At 52.2% G+C, this 19250-nt stretch overlaps 1 protein-coding gene across 2 annotated transcripts in view; it reads right to left on the reverse strand.

The window, feature by feature from the left end:
* The window catches only part of OPRD1 (opioid receptor delta 1), a 52839-nt gene extending 44548 nt beyond the window's left edge, over positions 1-8291 (reverse strand). Inside the window, exon 1 of one of the 2 annotated variants that reach the window (XM_023219465.1) lies at positions 7830-8291. In XM_023219465.1, coding sequence (XP_023075233.1) covers positions 7830-8056 — 227 coding nt within the window. In that variant the 5' untranslated portion in view covers positions 8057-8291. The remainder of the gene's footprint in view (positions 1-7829) is intronic. The other variant, XM_026457244.1, reaches the window with a different exon arrangement.
* Positions 8292-19250: the final 10959 nt, after the last annotated feature.

The raw sequence follows: 19250 nt of genomic DNA on the forward strand, positions 1-19250 counted from the left end.
TCTGACTCCTCTTCTAAAGAGTCATAATTATAGAAAATGCTTATTGACCACATACCAAATGCCTAACTCTGTGCTGAAGTCCCTCACATCAGGCCTCGTGAACTCCTCCAAACCACTCCATGAGGGTCTCTCGCTGCTTTCACAGACGAGAAAGCTGAGGCTCAGAGAGGGTGTGTATGTACTGCTCAAGCTCACTCTCTTAGTAAATGGCACAGCTGGGATGTCATTCCAGGTCAGTCTGGATCCAATGTCTAGGCTCTCAATGGCTGCCACCCGTGGAGAGGCTTCAGAGATGTGCAGACAGCAATCTACCCTCTACCCCGTCCCCGTTCCTCGTTTCTCTACCTAGACATCCCCAGCACTCGCCTCCATTCCGCCATGTCATGGACAGCAGCAGCAGACAGAAACATGGAGTGATTTTGGTGTCAGAGAGGCCTGCGTTTGAATCTTGACTCCACCCCCTCTTGCTGTGAGAGGCGCTGACTCCCTCCGAGCCTTCTTGTCCCCATTTGCAAATGAGAACAGAAAGCCCCCATTGCAGGGCTGTGGTGCAGCTTGCATACTTCAACCTCAATATGGCCTCTGGCTCCAGAAGCCTCCGGCATGTGGCAGAAGCTTAGGAAGAGGCTCTTCAGTGTTCTCAGTGACTTCTATGGACCCACCCCAGTGCGTCTGTAAGTCACACACACTCCCCAGGGAATGAGCCCAAGACCCAGGAAGAAGCAGGCTCCCGGCAAGACCAGGAGATGTAGCAGGAACAGCAGCCAGGGCTGCTGCTCATTCTCTCTGCTCAGCCTCACCAGAAGTCATCTGGCCCAGCCTCCTCCTGCTGCCTCCTTTTTTTTTTGAAATGGGGTCTTGCTGTGTTGTCCAGTCTGATCAACACCTTAGCCTCTTGAGTAGCTGAGATTACAGGCATGCACCACCATGCACAGCTTCCTGCCTTCTTGTTAGGTCCAACAACACTCCATTTCAGAAAGAGGACGGCTGAGGCCAAGGTTTTAATGGCCCCATCCAAGGTCACATGGCTCTCTTTTCATTGCCCTGAGCCACCCTCTCTAGTCTCCCCACACTGAGCCCCTCCCCATCCAACCCACCCCTCACCTCCCCTCCCCCCGCCAAATTCATTCTTTTGAACACCGTTCTGCACAGACTGCTCCAAAATCCCCCTCCCCATGGCCTGTGACCCGAAGCTCCCTCATTTCCCAGCACGCCATCCTTACCAGGGGACCCTTGAGGACCTGTCCAGTCTCAGCTCCCACATCCAGACTAGAACCTCAGCAAGGCCTCTGGCCCCTCACACAGTCATGCTGGGCCTGTCTCCAGGCCTCTCCTCAGCCCTGCCTCTCCACGGCCCCACGAGAACACCTGCCTCCAATTACCTGGCGCTGCTCTACCAGGTGCACCTCCTCAGGAATCATGAGTGGCTCCTGAGCCCAGCCAAGCTCAGCACCCAGCAGGTGCTTTTGATACTATGGTAAGGAGGACACCTGCTTACGACGCTTTTCCTGCTTTTGTCCCTGCAGCCTCTCCATCCTCATCCTCACAGCCACCCTGGTCCCCAGCACTCTCGTCTCAGCCCCGGTGAATTGGTGAATCGTTGCTCCTGTGATTCTCTCTGGGACGCGCTGCCCGCACCTCTCCAGGGAGACAACTGCTGCTCCCCCTCCACGATGCACAGGCATCCCCCTCCTCTGGCTGGGGCTGGGGACTCCCTGGACTCCCATAGTTCCAGGGAGCTGCACTTGTCTGTGGAGTTGCAACTAAGCGGGGGTGGCACAGGGCATGGCTATGTTAGGAGCCAGGGGGCAGATGGAGGTTTAAGTTGTGGGTCTGGGCAGTGAGAGCTGAGGCTGGACAGGCCTGGCACGGGTCAGCATCAGCAAATGCTTTACTGACTGAGTACATGTGCAGGCAATGCAGGACATGGGAAAGAGCCCAAGGTGGAAAACGTAGACGACTAGGCCTCAACAGCCCACCTGTACTCTGCCCACCTGCAGCCGCTGCAGGAGTGCCAGGAAACCACAGTGCAGGGCATACCAGGTGCTATGCTATGGCCTTTCCATGCTCAATCTCTGTGAGTCCTCCCAATAACCTGTCATATCACCCCAATTTTTTTTTTTTTTTTGAGATGGGGTCTTGCTCTGTCACCCAGGCTGCAGCGCAGTGGCACCATCTCGGCTCACTGCAAGGTCAACCTCCCGAGTTTATGCCATTCTCCTGCCTCAGCCTCCTGAGTAGCTGGGACTATAGGCACCCACCACCATGCCTGGCTAACTTTTTGTATTTTTAGTAGAGACGGGGTTTCATCGTGTTAGCCAGGATGGTCTCGATCTCCTGACCTTGTGATCCGCCTGCCTCGGCCTCCCAAAGTGCTGGGATTACAGGCCTTAGCCACCGCTCCCGGCCTTCACCCTAATTTTTTAAATGATAAAATGAGCCGGGCACAGCAGCTCACGCCTATATCCCAGCACTTTGGGAGGCCATGGTTGGCGGATCACTTGAGGTCAGGAGTTCGAGACCAGCCTGGCCAACATGGTGAACTCTCCCATCTCTACTAAAAACACAAAAACTAGCTGGGCATGGTGGCGAGTGCCTATAATCCTAGCTACTGGGGAGACTGAGGCACAAGAATTCCTTGAACCCTGGAGGCAGAGGAGGCAGTGAGCTGAGATCATACCACTGCACTCCAGCCTGGGCAACAGAGTGAGACTCCATCCAAAAAAAAAAAAATGAGGTTCAGGGAAGTTAAGCTGGTTTTGCCCAAAGCCACACCTCTGGGATACGGATAGAGACTGGGTGCTCCCTGACCTCTAGCCACAACCTTTACCACTGCACTGTGTCATCTCACTGGAATCTCTCCTGGCCCAGAGGCCCTGGGTCCAGACCCCAAGAGAGGGGAGGGAGACAAGAAGCCAGGGGCTTCCAAAACCAGGACAGCGATTCAGTGCTACAAATTCTGCCTAGAAGACACTTCAGCATTTTCCCCAGCAGCTTCTGGAACCTCAGCAGGAGACCGAAGAGACAAGCAGAACCCTTCATTCACCTGTCCCAACCCTGCCACAGTCCACCTGCCTGGTCCAACTCCCCTCCCTGCTGGGTGCTGCAGTCACCTTAGATAGGAGGGAAAACGCGGTGCTTTGCCAACATCATCTCATCCAATCCTGAGGACAAAGGTACCTATGAGGTAGTACTTATTACCCACATCTTCCCGATGAAGACAGAGGTGTCATGAGGCGATCTGGCTTGCTAAAGCTCTTAGTAAGTAGCAGAGTCAGCATTTGATACAAAGAGAAAAATCAGAAGAGACACGGGCTGAGGTGAGATCAAGGGGCAGAGAAGCACACAGGCTGAAGGTGTCTCGTGGAGGTTGGCCAGGGCTGGCAGGAGGCAGGGGGTGCTGTGAGGTACAAACCTGCGGAAACCTGGCTCAGGACGCAGAGGAGGCAGGGAGACAGGGAAGGCTGTGGAACAGACAGCCAAGTGGGAAAGCACTGACTCCTTGCCCAGGTTCTGAGTCGGGCCACCCAGGATCTGGGCCAGGCAGGAGGAAGAGGGGGTCACCTGCCACAGGTGAGGGGCCTGCTAAGCCCATCACACCTCACCTAGCCAGTGGGCTGCCCATGGGAAGTCTCTGAGATGCCAGCCCAGCAGAGGACGCTGACTCTGCCCAGAAGGAGGAGTTGTCCGGTGTCTGCTCTGAGGACCAAGGCATCCCCATGGCCAGCATGAGTCATCATGTTGGCCAATCCCACAAGCAGGAGGAGCGGGTGATGCTCTGCCTTGGGACCACCTGTCCACAGAAGTCCTGCTCACGCTTCACAGAAGCCTCATTCCCTCAAGGCACAGGCTGTTTGCTAAAAATGCAATTCCCAGAGGCCCCTCTCAGGCCCCCAGGATGAGACAGCTTCTCAGGTGGCTCCTTGGAGGGGAGAGAGGACAGAGTGTGGGGCCTGCAGGACGGAGGGTGCTTCTGACCTGGAATTCTGAGACTCCTGGTTCCTACGTTCAGGCCCTCATCAGCGTCCTGCTTCCCAGCCGCAGCTCCTCCCTCAGCTTTTGACTCAGTTTCCCCCCCATCCTTTAGCTCTGCAGAGGGTTCTCTGATCTCTCTGTCTAGCTGAGACCCTCCCCTGCCTCCATCATGGGCTCCCAATCCCCCACATATTTTCATAGATAGCCCCTACCACAGCTACAAACTTCAGTTTATTGGATGACTGGGTGACGAATGTCTGTTTCTCCTACCAGACCCTAAGCTCCGGAAGGTCTGGAGCACGGTGGGGTTTTTTTTTCTCGGCATTTAGCACAGAGCGTGTAGAGTGTTGTAGAATGAGTTAATTCTTTTCCTTCCTTCACACAGAGCCCCTCCCTGTTCTCAAAGAGCTTAGGGTCTAAAAGGCTCAGATATCACACATTATGCCACTTAATCCTCACCCCCACCCTGGAGGCGCTGTTGGTGTTCCCACTTTAATGAGAAGAGCTTCAGACAGCTCATCACTAGCCCGAGTACGCAGCAAGTAAGTGGCTTTGAACTCAGATATGTCTGGTCCAGAGCCACAGCTCTGCCCACTACACCACCCTGCTTTCCTTCCCCAAGGGTCTCTGAATCTTCCCTGGCTCACTGTCCCCTGCCCCCACCCCCCACACGCTGCTGAAGCTCAGGACTGACAGGCAGAATTCGCTCACTCAACCACTCCTTCACTCAACCCAGCAGCCGGTTCATGTACTGGCTGTCTTCTAAACAGGGCCTGCCACAACGAGATGGAGCGCAGCTCGAGGAGCCCTTCGGGGGAGCAGGAGCCTTTCTCCCGCCCAGGCTGCCCCCTCTGAGGCTTTTCCAGCAGAAGCCAAGACCCAGGCAGCTACCCTGCCCTCAGACTCTCATTCACTGCTCACTGGGGAAGGACTAAGCGCCAGCCCTTACCATTCCCCCTCCCCAAAGGACAGCAGCCTAAAATACACAGGCTGAAAAATGCAGAGGAGCACAGTCCCCAGGTCTCTGTACTCTGAGGACTCTAGGACAAGAGGAGGGACAAAGTTAGGCACGATGGCTCCGCCTGTAATCCCAGCACTTTGGGAGGCCAAGGCAGGAGGATCGCTTGAGCTCAGAAGTTTGACACCAGCCTAGGAAACATGGCAAAACCCTGTCTCTATAAAAAATACAAAAGTTAGCATGGCGTGTGCCTGTAGTCCCAGCTACCCAGGAGCCTGAGGTGGGAGGATCGCATTAAGCCCAGGAGGTCGAGGCTGCAGTGAGCTGTGACTGCGACGCTCCAGCCTGGGCAACAGAGAGAACTCTTGTCTCAAAAATAAAAGAGGGACAGAATTCTGCCACCCTCCTTCCAGCCAATGCTTTGACTGTCCTCTACCCCAGACAACTCTGGAGAAAAGTTTTGGACTTAAGTCACAGACTAGGGTTCTAGCTCTGGGCCTGGTGCCAACTGTGGTACCCTCCGAGAATAAGTCACTTTGCCTCTCTCCGAGCCGCAGATTCCTCCTTTTATCTGCAGGATGCGGGTGCTGATGATAATTCTAATGCCTGTCCCATAGGATTGAAGGTGAGGATTCAACCATTCAGACCCAGAGATACGGTTTTCACATAAATGGTTGACCAGCGAAATGTCTTGGCAACGTGGGGATCCCTAGGGGCCCGCTAGGCTGCTTGCGTATACTTGGCAATGCGATTCCGGGAAGGCTGTGAGGGAATGCCCCTAGTAGGCTGAGCCCAGAGCCTCCCTACAGTGGACCTTCAGCAGTGGGAGCCCCTCCCCTTGCTCAATGGTAGTGGGGAAGCCGTGCTCAGTCAGCCCACCAGTCAGGGGCCCTGAGGAAAAGGTTGGAAATGAGACCGAACACACTGATGCTCAACTTTTCCCAGACTCGGGCACCTGGAGCTCCCCTAGACAGGGCAGGTGCCAGGAACCTGGAGCTCTCAGAATCACAGCTACTCTCAGGTCCACCTTAGGACAAGCGTCTCCCTCCAGCTCCCTTCTTTAGTTGGATTCTCCAGGATCTAGAATCCTCGCTATACAGACAGCGTCCATTTACTGGGTCCAGGCGCCAGGCCAGTGCGTTACGTGCTCTCTCACTGACACCTCACAACAACCCTGTGGAAGAAGATTTATCATTACTTCATTCTACAGATGAAGAAACTGAGGCTCGAAGAGGCGAAGTGATTCGCCCGAGTCACAGAGCCAGTTCATGGCAGAGCAGGGATTCATACCCAGGCCGGCCTGCCTCTAAGCCTACGAAGTGGGGAGAATCACTGACAAAGACACAAAGCAAAGATCAGTTCCGCCTGTGCTTGGGGGGAATTCTCTCCCTGTTGCTTGTGATGAGTCATGGAAAGCACAGGAAATTCTTGTACGCGCCACTCTTTCTGCAGGAGCAAAGATCCCCCGGAGATCATCAACGCCGAAGCCCACTGACACCCGCACACCTCATCCCATGCTCCAACACACGTGTTCTGCCCTGCAGACACCCCACACCCTGGAATTCATACTTTCCAACTGAGGAGATTGGTTCTCTATTCTTCGGACAGGGAAACTGAGGTGGATGGGAGGCGGGGCAGGAAGAATGGTGCCTGGGCATCCATGACTGGGCCGAGACTACAGTTCATCTCTCCAACCTCTGAGTCCACGATCTGACCTATGCCCTGCACGGTGGCATCACAGCCCAGAGAGGTTTAGGGCCATGTCCTCGGTCCACCAGCATGGAGGACCCATTTTCAACCAACAGTAAATACCAGGGCATCTTTGTTGTTTTAAGGATGGAAGTTTTCCTCTCAACCCTTATTGGCCATGTCTGAGCCTGTGGGCTGTATCAGGAGGGCTACTTCTGGGGCAAGCTGACGTCTTAGGCTCTCTGAGAAGGTCCCAGCACTTTCCATAAACTCCAAGAAGAGCACCTCACTTCCTGGGATGAAAACTCAAAATCCACTCCAGCCCAGACAAACCTCTGCTGCCTTTGGCAGAAGAACAGACTGTTAGAGGAGGCAAAGAGAAAATGGGAGAGGGCATTTGTGAGGAGGGCGTGAGGCTTCTCTGAATCCTATTCAAAATTCCTGACCAGATGGCCACTGGGGAAGGGAACAGAGAACCGGTTGGCGACCCACAGCTGTCGCCCATGGTATCCAGGAATCACTGACAAAGGCACACACAGCTGCACAAACACAGGTACGACGGCCACTCTGGACGCTCTGCTGCCCTCGGGGTTTCAGGGGCTTGACAAGAAACAACAGTCACATTGTTACATTCAGACAGAATCACAAACTGACCGTTAGGGACAAGCACACACCAACAGATGAGCACCAAATATGACTTGGTAAGGGCCCCACGGCGAGGTGCTGACACCCAGCACACTCCTGTCTGCCCTGCCCGCACGGTGCCCTCACACCGGTCTCCTCAAAGGCCCGTGGCACCTCAGAGCAGCTCTGCCCACCCCATGGGCATGTTTCCGACGTCCATACAGTTGTACCGTCACAACCATCCACTCACAAACTGTGACAGATACACAAACTGACGCCAAACTGTCCCACAAAAAAACAAGGGGATGCCAACAGATGATCAAATGTAATTTACTCAACTGCGGCGCAACCCCCTCCACCACACACACACACACACACACACACACACACACACACCCACGATGACACACATTCCTGTGTCCCCCTCGATGTAAGTGGCCTCACCTCTCGCTGGGCCCCAGGTGCCCCCGCTGGAAGTGCGGAGGCGCGGGGAGTCCAGGGTCCGGGCTTGGGGTCCCAAGTTCGTGATCCCCACCCTCACCCCGGGCCCCATCCCTGCGGCGCCGGCCCGCAGCGGACTCACCGTACGATGCCGAACATGACGAGCACGTTGCCCAGTAGCCCCACGGCGCACACGGCGGAGTAGAGCGCAGTGATGGCGATTGCCAGGGCGAGGGACGAGGCGCTCCGCGCACCCGGCGGCCCCGACGCATTGGCGCCAGCGCTGGGGAAGGCGCTAGGGTAGGCGTCCGAGGAGTTGGCGAAGAGCGGGGGCTGCAGCGCGGCGCCGGCGGAGGGGGCCGGTTCCATGGTTGCCGGCCGGCTCCGCCGCGTCCCTCTCCACCGTGCGCCCTGGGCGCGGGGATCCAACACCAAGGGAGCGGGAAGGGAGAGGCCGCGGCCCCGACGCCGCCGGCTGCCGCGTCCCGGCCGCCCCGCTGTCTCTGCGCCTCCTCCGCCTGCCTCGCACCCGCACCGGCCCAGCCTCCGACGTCCGCCCGCTCTCCTCACTCGGAGCGCTGTGAGCCAGGAGCAGCCGGAGGCTCCTCGGACGCGCCCGCCGCGCGCACCACGTGGCCCGGAGGCGGCCGCCAGTCTGCGCCCGCAACCGGGGGCGGGCGCTGCACCACCGGCTCGGAGCTGGGCAGGGGAGGCCTCCCGCCCCCTCCCTAGGGATGCTCCGCCGGCTTGAGTGCGCCCCCGTCCCAGCCTGGACTCCCCTCCCACCCGCTTGCTACTTTGGTGTCAGAGGGACCCGGGTGGGGATCCCGCCTCCCGCCCCTGCACTAACCGGCAGAATGACCTTGTGTAAGTCACTTAACCTCCCTCAGCTTCATTCTCTTTGTCTGTGAGATGAAGAAAATCGTACCACCTCCCTCAGAGGGTGGTTGGGGAGACTGAATAAAATGATTCGAACAAAGAGCGTAGCGCAGTGCCCTGCGCACAGTTACATGCTTCGTAAATCACCCGTATTATCCGTGCCTTTCTTGCAACCCATTCATTCGCTCAACAAAAATTTTGAAGGTGCCTAATAGAAGAGCCAAGTGTTTCGGGGGACCCTCTAGTACACAAAACCAGATGCAGCCTCTGCTTCCTGGGGCTTACAGCCCAGTGCAGGAGAGAGAGCAAGAGCAATCCTAAAATGCCATTAAGATAGAGGTACGAATTGAGAAAGTGGCAGGGTGTACAAAACGCAGGGGTCAGGACAGCTTCCCTGGAGAAACGACACTTGAGGTGAGGGGTGAAGTTTGGGGAGGAACTAACTTAAGGAAGAAACAAGGGAAGAGGATTCCAGATAAAGAAAGCAGAGGGACTGAAAGGACACCAGGAAGAGGAGAAGGCAGGAAGTGAGGGGGCGATGAGGTGGTGGGCAGGTTCTTGAAGACCACCTTAAGGAGCACTCTGGCTGCAGTGCGAGCCGATAGAAGTGGGACTCTTGGCTAAGTCATCCTTGCCACACCCCTTCCAAGACCTAACCATTCCAGATTAGAGCCATCCTTCTCCTTGGGGTGTCCAGCCTTTCCAGAACGTTTTCTCTACCAAGCATTACTCTGTTCCAGGCACTGTGATAAGCATTTTATCCATGCGCCAACACTTTGGAGTAGCTTCTGTTATTATTGTCCCCATGTTACAGATGAGAAGACTGAGACTCAGCACCAAATTATCCCATCTATCCGAACTGGTCTCCCTCCTTAAAGGGACTGATTGACCCCCGCATCCAGGAGAGGGCTGGGGTCACAGCAGGTGCTCAAGAAATGCTTTTTGGATAATAAAGATCCCAAAGGGAACTGGAGTGGAACAATATTAGGGGTTCTGAGCTCTAGGCTCTGGGGCAATGCTCTTGGCTCTGTGTGTGGCTGGACAAAGACCCCTCCCTCACCTCACCCTCTAGCTTGAGTCATCCATCTATGTGCAAGGCTCCTACCCTTTCCCAGACAAAAAGCCAGAATTCCCAACCTCACCCTCTTCTCCATTTTCTCCACCCCACTTAGCTGCTGTCCAGGCACCTCTACCAACTACAGCAAGCCTCCCACCCCAGGGCTTTCCCACTCAACCACCTGAGGACTTATCAGAAATTTTTGCTGTGGTCACCTGCTGCCAAAACTCTCTCCCCTTCCCAAAGGGCCTGGTACTTACAGACTTTTCTTTTTTTTTTTTTTTTTTTTTTTTTGAGGCGGAGTCTTGCTCTGTCTCCCGGACTGGAGTGCAGTGGCCAGATCTCAGCTCACTGCAAGCTCCGCCTCCCGGGTTTACACCATTCTCCTGCCTCAGCCTCCCCAGTAGCTGAGACCACAGGCGCCCGCCACCTCGCCCAGCTAGTTTTTGTATTTTTAGTAGAGACGGGGTTTCACCGTGTTAGCCAGGATGGTCTCGATCTCCTGACCTCGTGATCCGCCTGTCTCGGCCTCCCAAAGTGCTGGGATTACAGGCTTGAGCCACTGCGCCCGGCCACTCACAGACTTTTCTAGTGCCAGTGGAGAGAAATTGGGACAGGAAGAAGGAGGGCTACTTTATTGGAATCCTGGTCCCCTCCCTAACCTCCAAGCCAAGTTTTTTCCTACCTCAGGACATTCCTACATTCTATTCCTTCCACTCGGAAGGCTGGACCAATTCCCCAGCCTAAGCGTTATTTATCCCTCAAGTTTCAGCGTAAATATCACTTCCTTTGTGAAACCTTCACTGATCCCCACCCCACCTCCAACTATCCCAGCTCTCCTTGTTATTATGCGGCAGTATCACGTGCCTCTTCTTTACATATTAATAGTTTCCCAGGCTGGGCACGGTGGCTCAAGCCTGTAATCCCAGCACTTTGGGAGGCCGAGGCGGGTGGATCACGATGTCAGGAGATCGAAACCACCCTGGCTAACATGGTGAAACCCCGTCTCTACTAAAAAAAAAAAATACAAAAAACTAGCCGGGCGAGGTGGCGGCGCCTGTAGTCCCAGCTACTCGGGAGGCTGAGGCAGGAGAATGGCGTGAACACAGGAGGCAGAGCTTGCAGTGAGCTGAGATCTGGCCACTGTACTCCAGCCTGGGCGACAGAGCGAGACTCCGTCTCAAAAAAAAAAAAAAAAAAAATAGTTTCCCATGTATTTATTTGTGTAATCATTGGACTTTTTGTGCATCACCTTCACATAAAAAAGTATTGTATAAAACTAACCATTGAGTACTGTGCTCAGTAACTGAGTTGACAGGATAATTCATACCCCAAACCTCAGCATCACAAAATATGCCCAGGTGGCAAATCTGCACATGGACCCCCCTGGATCTACAAGAAAAATTGAAAAAGGCTGGGCACGGTGGCACACACTTGTAATCCAAACATTTTGGGAGGCTGAGGCAGGCAGATCACTTGAGCCTAGGAGTTCAAAACCAGCCTGGGCAACACGGAAAAAACCCTGTCTCTACAAAAAAAAAAAAAAAAAAAAAATTGTTAGGCATGGTAATGTGTGTCTCTAGTCCCAGCTACTTGGGAGGCTGAGGTGGGAGGATCATTTGAGCTGGGAAAATAGAGGCTGCAGTGAGTCAAGATCGTGCCTCTGCACTCCAGCCTGGATGCCAGCAAGACCCTGTCTCAAAAAAAAAAGTTGAACAAAACATAAAAAGATCTTGTGCGTTTCTGTGCCCGCCACCTCAGTGCAAGCCCTGACATACAGATACTCACTTGATGAGTGACTGAATAAAGAAGCTCAGTTCCAACTTTGGTTACTTCATATTTTTTTTTAAAGAAGCTCACAATCAAGAAGTTGTGAAAGAGGGCTGGGTGCGGTGGCTCACACCTGTAATCCCAGCACTTTGGGAGGCCAAGGAGGGCAGATCACCTGAGATCAGTTCGAGACCAGCCTGAACAACATGGTGAAACCCAGTCTCTACTAAAAATACAAAAAAAAAAAAAAAAAAAAAAAGTTGAGCATAATGGTAGGTTCCTGTAATCCCAGCTACTTGGGAGGCTGAGGCAGGAGAATCGTGAATCGCTTGAACCTGGGAGGCAGAGGTTGCAGTGAGCTGAGATGGTGCCATTGCACTCCAGCCTGGGTGACAAGAGCGGAAGTCCATCTCAAAAAAAGAAAAAGAAAAAGAAGCTGTGAAAGATATGTAAATGACCAAGTACATGAGTGAAATAATTGCTAAGAAAACATACATGCCGGCTGGGCTCCGTAGCTCACATCTGTAATCCCAGCACTTTGGGAGGCCGAGGAGGGCAAATCAACTGAGGTCAGGAGTTCAAGACCAGCCTGGCTAACATAGCGAAACCCAGTTTCTACTAAAACTACAAAAAATTAGTCAGGCTTGGTGGCACACTCCTGTAATCCCAGCTACTCAGGAAGCTGAGGCAGGAGAATTGCTGGAACCCGGGAGGCAGAGCTTGCAGTGAGCCGAGATCGTGCCTGTGCACTCTAGCCTGGGCGACAGAGCGAGACTCTGTGAGAAGGAAGGAAGGAAGGAAGGAAGGAAGGAAGGAAGGAAGGAAGGAAGGAAGGAGGGAGGGAAGGAGGGAGGCAGGGAGGGAGGGAGGGAAGAAGAGGGAGGGAGGGGGGAAGGAAGGAGAGAGACATGCATGCCAAGTGCAAGTGAATTGGAAATTCAAAGGCTTCTAGAGGGATTTCCACAATGACCTTCTAAAGTGAAAACTTGGAAATGATCTTTTTTTGGGGGGTCGGGGGGACGGCATCTCACGCTGTTGCCAGGCTGGAGTGTAGTGGCATGATCTTGGCTCACTGCAACCTCCGCCTCCAGGGTTCAAGCAATTCTCCTGCCTCAGCCTCCAGAGTAGCTGGGATTACAAGTGCGCAATACCACACCCAGCTAATTTTTGTATTTTTAGTAGAGATGGGTTTCACCATATTGGCCAGGATGGTCTCCATCTCTTGACCTCGTAATCCACCCGCCTCGGCCTCCCAAAGTGCTGGGATTTCAGGTGTAAGCAACCGCATGCAGCCTTTAATTTTTTTTTTTTTTTTTTGTAGAGATGATGTCTCACTATGTCGCCCAGGCTGGTCTCGAACTCCTAGGCTCGAACTCCTGGGCTCAAGCCTCCCAAAGTGCTGGCATTACAGGCATGAGCCACTGCACCTGGCCTTCTAGTCTACTTATCTTTAAAAGACAGTCTCATTTGTGTGGTCACAAATTCATATAACAATGCTGTTGGCTTCCATTTATGGAGAGCATGTTCTATGGCAGGCACTGGGCCAAATGCTATGTGGATTATCTCATTTAATCTCCAAGCAGCCTTATAAGCATATAGAGTGATTATTATTCCATTTTGCAGAGGTTAATTTACCTACCCAAGCCAGAACTGAGATGCCAAGCCAGGTCTGTGTGACTCCAAACCTCAGTCTCCTGACTACTAGACTATGCTGCCTCCCAGAACAAAGACTAGAAAGTCACCCAGAAAAACATACTCCAACCACCTTTATTCAGCAGAGTTTCCCCACCACCCTGGTGTAGGGCAATGATTCACTTGGAGCTTGGGAGATTCTTTATTATTATTATTATTTTTTTTTGAGACGGAGTCTTGCTCTTGTTGCTCAGGCTGGAGTGCAATGGCGCAATCTTGGCTCACTGCAACCTGCACCTCCAGGGTTCAAGCGAGTCTCCTGTCTCAGCCTCCTGAGTAGCCGGGATTACAGGCATGTGCCCCCACTCTCCGCTAATTTTCTATTTTTAGTAGAGATGGGGTTTCTTCATGTTGGTCAGGCTGGTCTCGAACTCCCAACCTCAGGTGATCTGCCCGCCTTGGCCTCCCAAAGTGCTGGGATTACAGGCATGAGCCGCCGCACCTGGTCACTTGGGAGATTATTGAGTTCATCTCCACTGTTGGGGGGAGCCAGGGTAGACACAGTCCTCCACACCTGGGTCACAGAAGAGTTTGAGCTGTGTTTGGAGCTTGTTCATATCCTGACCTCAAGGTGGGAGAAATGAAGAGAAAAACAATGGGAAATCCTGGGCTAACCCAGGGCATCAGAAGGCGTCAGCAGGAGAGAAACAGAAATCACTGAAGGAGTCAGAGCAGAAAGGAACTCCCTGGGGAAGCTATTAACAATTTAGTATGTGGGAATGTGGCTCCCACCTGCCAAAGAGACAGAGCTGCCTGATAGAAAATACAGCGGCTGCCTCCCAGTGAGCAGGCAGCTCCCCTGGGTTGCCTCTCAGTCTGGCTCCATCAGCAATCTCCAGGAGGGGGAGGATAGCAAAGATAACCATAAAATAATGCAAAGGACTTTTGCCTTTCCAAAGTACTTCCAGGCCAGGGGCAGCGGCTCACGCCTGTCATCCTGGCACTTTGGGAGGCTGAGGCGGGCGGATCACTTGAGGTCAAGAGTTCAAGACCAGCCTGGTCAACATGGTGAAACCTCATATCCACTAAAAATACAAAAATGAGCCATGTTTGGTGGTGGGCGCCTGTAATCCCAGGTACTCAGGAGGTTGAGGCAGGAGAATCGCTAGAACCCGGGAGGCAGAGGTTGCAGTGAGCCGAGATCACACCATTGCACTCCAGCCTGGGCGACAGATCAAGATTCCACCTCAAAATAAAAATAAATAAATAAACAAACAAACAAAGCACTTCCAGATTGATGACTTCATCTTGAAACCAGCCTGATACACGGGGAGGCTAGGCTTCATTATCTTCGTTTGCTAGCTAGGAAGACAGACATCCAGAGAGCCTGGTGGGATCCCCAAGGATACACAGCAAACTGGCGAAAGAAATAGGATTAGCACCATCCATGTAGTTGCTCAAGCTAGAAACCTGGGAATCATTCTCGACTCCTCTCTGTCTCTTTCCACCACTTCTAAGCAATCACCAGTTCCTGTCCGTCCTTCCTTTATAATCCCTGGATCCCGTCATTGTCCCTTATTCTTATTACCAATTTCCTCCTAGTCTGACACACCACCATTTCTTTTTTTTTTTTTTCTTGAGATGGGGTCTCGTTCTGTTGCCCAGGCTGGAGCGCAGTGGCGTGATCTCAGCTCACTGCAACCTCTGCCTCCCGATTTCAAGCAATTCTCCTGCCTCAGCCTCCCAAGTACCTGGGACTACAGGGACACACCACCACGCCCTGCTAATTTTTTTATTTTTGGTAGACACAGGTTTCACTATGTTGGCCGGGCTTGTCTCGAACTCCTGACCCTGGGTGATCCGCCCACCTTGGCCTCCCAAAGTGCTGGCATTACAGGCACCATTTATTGCTGAAACTACTGAAATAGCCTCTGAAATGACCTCCCTGCACCCAGGCTTGCTACCTTCAAGCAGTAATATGGCTTCAGGCTACTTCACACTTCCACCTCTCTCTACCTCACCAGACCCTTGTACTACCTTACATTTTTATGTTTACATGCTGGGTTCCAACCAAAATAAACTCCTTGAGGTTCTCCAAACAACTTGCTTCTCTCACCTCCAGTTTTATCTGAATGGTTAAGAAAAATGTTTGAGCATCAGACTGGTTGGATTTGAAATCCCAGCTCATCCACTTAACTAGTTGCATGACTTTGGGTGAGTTATGTAAGTTTCATAAGTTTCATAAACTGGGGACAACAAAAGTACCTACATTATGGCACCTGGTGTGTATAGGCATTGTTCAGTAGGTGTTAGCTATTGCTGTGATGATGGTTGCTCTGTTTGGAATGCTCTACTGCACCCTCCCGGCCCTCTGTCATCTAACCCACTCCAACACTTCCGTCACTTCTCAGCTGAGATGCTGCTTCCTTCCTTGTTCCCAGATGAGTTTCCATCACACAGTGTCTGTACCCTTGGGGCACGTCTCTCTCCTGGAAGTACAATCAAGTCCTGAGTCCCTTGAAGACCACTGCATCCAAGCATTGCTGGGGAGGCCTAGGTCTGTCAGGAGGTGGAGGGAAAGAAGTTGAAGAGGGAGTGATATAGTTTGGCTGTGTCTCCACCCAAACCTCATCTTGAATTGTAGCTCCCATAATTTCCACATGTTGTGGGAGGGACCCAGTGGGAGATAATTGAACCATGGGGGCGGTTTCCCCCATACTGCTCCCGTGGTAGTGAATAAGTCTCACGAGATCTGATGGTTTTATAAGGGGAGACCCCTTTTGCCTGACTCTCATTCTCTCTCTTGCCTGATGCCATGTAAAACGTGCCTTTCACCTTCCACCATGATTGTGACGCCTCCCCAGCCATGTGGAACTGTGAGTCCATTAAACCTCTTTTTCTTTGTAACTTACCCAGTCTCAGGTATGTCTTTTTTTTTTTTTTTTGAGACGGAGTCTCGCTCTGTCGCCCAGGCTGGAGTGCAGTGGCATGATCTCGGCTCACTGCAAGCTCCGCCTCCCAGGTTCACACCATTCTCCTGCCTCAGCCTCCTGAGTAGCTGGGACTACAGCCGCCCGCCACCACGCCTGACTAATTTTTTGTATTTTTAGTAGAGACGGGGTTTCACCGTGTTATCCAAGATGGTCTCGATCTCCTAACCTCGTGATCCGCCTGCCTCGGCCTCTCAAAGTGCTGGGATTACAGGCGTGAGTCACCGCGCCTGGCCTTAGGTATGTCTTTATCAGCAGCATGAAAACGGACTAATACAGGGAGGGTGGTCCCAGGCAGGACAGAGAACTAGATTCTGTGAGAAGGGGAGATAGAGGAGTTCTTTGAGTGAAGACGTTGGTGGGTGGGAAGAGCCTGAGAGAAGTTCTGCAGCAAGTTCAAGGTCAAGGCAACACAGACTGTCTCCCCTCTTTTGAATGGACCCTGAGGCTTGAACAAAAGCCCTTCAGAGATTATTTTGATGAAACAAATGACAGAGGTCTCTGCCCCATGTTTCCTGGACCGCGAAAACAAGGGAGCAGAAGGACTGGCCCCCTCCTCCCCAGTGACTGAGGATGGATTTTCCCACCACCCTGGAGGATGGGGCAGAGACAGAGTTCATTTGATTTTTTTAAAGTTTGTTTTTGGGTCTGAGTGTCATGGAGGAAATGCCTACACCTGTTAGAGGAATCATCATGAGGCCTAGAATAGGCATCAACAAGACAGATGGAAATTATGCTTTTCAGAAGAAAGATGGTGACTTGGAGGAACTGAACGTGCAAAATCTCCCTCCATTTCCTTGTATCTGGGATTGGCGCCCTGTCCAGACACTTAGCTGTCTGCCCAACAGCACTGTTCCCTCCTCATTCCCTGCAACTGTATCCCCCCACCCCATCAGGGGATAAGGGTTTTCCTTTGATTTGGGGAAAGGGAGCCCCTTCTCTGCCTCAAGGAATGAATTGGTCTAAATACATCATAGTAACCTGTGGTAAATTGCAAAGTGATCACAATTCTTCATTCCTCTCTATGCCCTTTGCAATGTGACTTTGCAGCCCCTCCCATACAAGTGGTTGAGTCTATTTTCCCAGCCCCTGGACCCGCACCAGCCTATGACTTGCTTTGTCCAAAAGAATGGGATGGAAATGGGAGTGCCAGTTCAGAGCCAGCGCCCCAGGAGGCCTTGCATTCTTCCTCCCGGTCTCAGAACCCTACTGCTGCCATGGGAACAAGCCTGGGTTAGCCTGCTGGAGGATGAACCCAGTCAACCTGGCACCCCAGTTAGAGTCTGAGGAAGCCTCGGTTAGCACTCCAGTTAGAGCCAGCCAACACCAAACACTTGAGTAAGTACGGCCATCCTAGACTAGCCAACCCCCAGCCAACCTAACAGCTGGCCACAGACACACGAGGAAGCCCAGCCAAAATCAGCCAGGACCACCCAGCTACCCATAGACTTATAGCAACAATAAATGGGGGTTGTTTCCAGCCACTAGATTTTGGAGTGATGTGTTAAGTAGGAGCCATCATAATATATGCTTTCTACAGCACTGACTGGTCTAGGAGTGGATATGTGGCCAATTAGGCATAAAGAGAAATCTACCAACAGACTTTTTTTCCAGGATAAAAATCAAAGCTCCATCAGGAGAAAATTGTTTGCCCCTCCCCCTTGGAAGGTTGATATGATGCCTGGAGCTGTAGCAGCCACCCTACAATCATGAAGCAGTATGCATGAGGGTGAAAAGCCAATACGGTGACATTGTGAGAATAGAAAGACAGAATAAGCCTGGCTCTTTGGTGATGTTGTTGAACTCCAGGTATACCACCTCTGGACTGCCTGCTTCAAGACCTTTTATTTAGGCCGGGTGCAGTGGCTCACACCTGAAATCCCAGCACTTTGGGAGGCTGAGACAGGTGGATCACCTGAGGTCAGGAGTTCAAGACCAACCTGACCAACATGGTGAAACCCCGTCTCTACTAAAAATACAAAAATTTGACCGGGTGCGGTGGCTCACACCTGTAATCCCAGCACTTTGGGAGGCCGAAGCAGGTGGATCACGAGGTCAGGAGATCGAGACCATCCTGGCTAACATGGTGAAACCCCATCTCTACTAAAAATATTTAAAAAATTAGCCAGGCGTGGTGACGGGCACCTGTAGTCCCAGCTACTCAGGAGGCTGAGGCAGGAGAATGGCGTAAACCCAGGAGGCGGAGCTTACAGTGAGCCGAGATCGCACCACTGTACTCCAGCCTGGGCAACTGAGCAAGACTCCATCTCAGACAAAAAAAAATACAAAAATTCGCTGGGTGTGGTGGTGCGCACCTGTAGTCCCAGCTACTCGGGAGGCTGAGGCAGGATAATCACTTGAACATGGGAGGCAGAGGTTGCAGTGAGCCAAGATCACGCCACTGCACTCCTCTAGTGCAAGAAGAACACTAGTGCATTCTTCTTGCACTAACATCCCAGGAAGAATGTGTCTTGCACTAACATCCCAGGAAGAATGTGTCTTGCACTAACATCCCAAGAAGAATGTCACAGGAATAAGTGGGCCTGGTGTATTGGCATGAATACATCTTCCTTTGGAGCCCGGGAGGCGAAAGTCTGTGATTAAACATGCAGACTCTCAATGTAAACACTGGGTGGGCCACATGCAAGAGAAGTGACTTTGGATAAGTCACTTATCCATTTTTATTCCATAAAAATGAAAAAATCCACTTTTCCAAGCCTCCGTTTCATCATCTGTTAGGAAGCAATAATAATATCACTCACGCCTGTAATCCCAGCACTTTGGGAAGCGGAGGCAGGAGAACTGCTTGAAGCCAAGAGTTTGAGACCAGCCTTGCTAACATATCAAGACCCTGTCTCTACAAAAAAAAAAAAAAAAAAAAAAATAGCCAGGCATGGTAGTATGCACGTGTAGTCCCACTTACACCAGAGAATAGCTTGAGGCCATGAGTTTGAGGTTGCAGTGAGCTATGATAGCACCATTGCACTCCAGCCTGGGCACTGTCATCATCATATATATTTTATAGGATTATGAAAGAGATAAGGTAATCAAGTATAGAGCCTGGCACACAGGAAACATTCAATCTGTTCTTGTCTTAGCCATACTAACAACAACCATGTCTAATATCAAGAACAATAATCATGTTTAGATCAGCCCTCCTTTCTTGATCTTGTGGGGCAAAGTGATCTCGGTTTTAGACCAATCTATCCCTGGGATTTAGCCAGTGTTGAGCTCA

Source organism: Piliocolobus tephrosceles, chromosome 1 (assembly GCF_002776525.5).
Source record: "Piliocolobus tephrosceles isolate RC106 chromosome 1, ASM277652v3, whole genome shotgun sequence".
NCBI lineage: Eukaryota > Metazoa > Chordata > Mammalia > Primates > Cercopithecidae > Piliocolobus > Piliocolobus tephrosceles.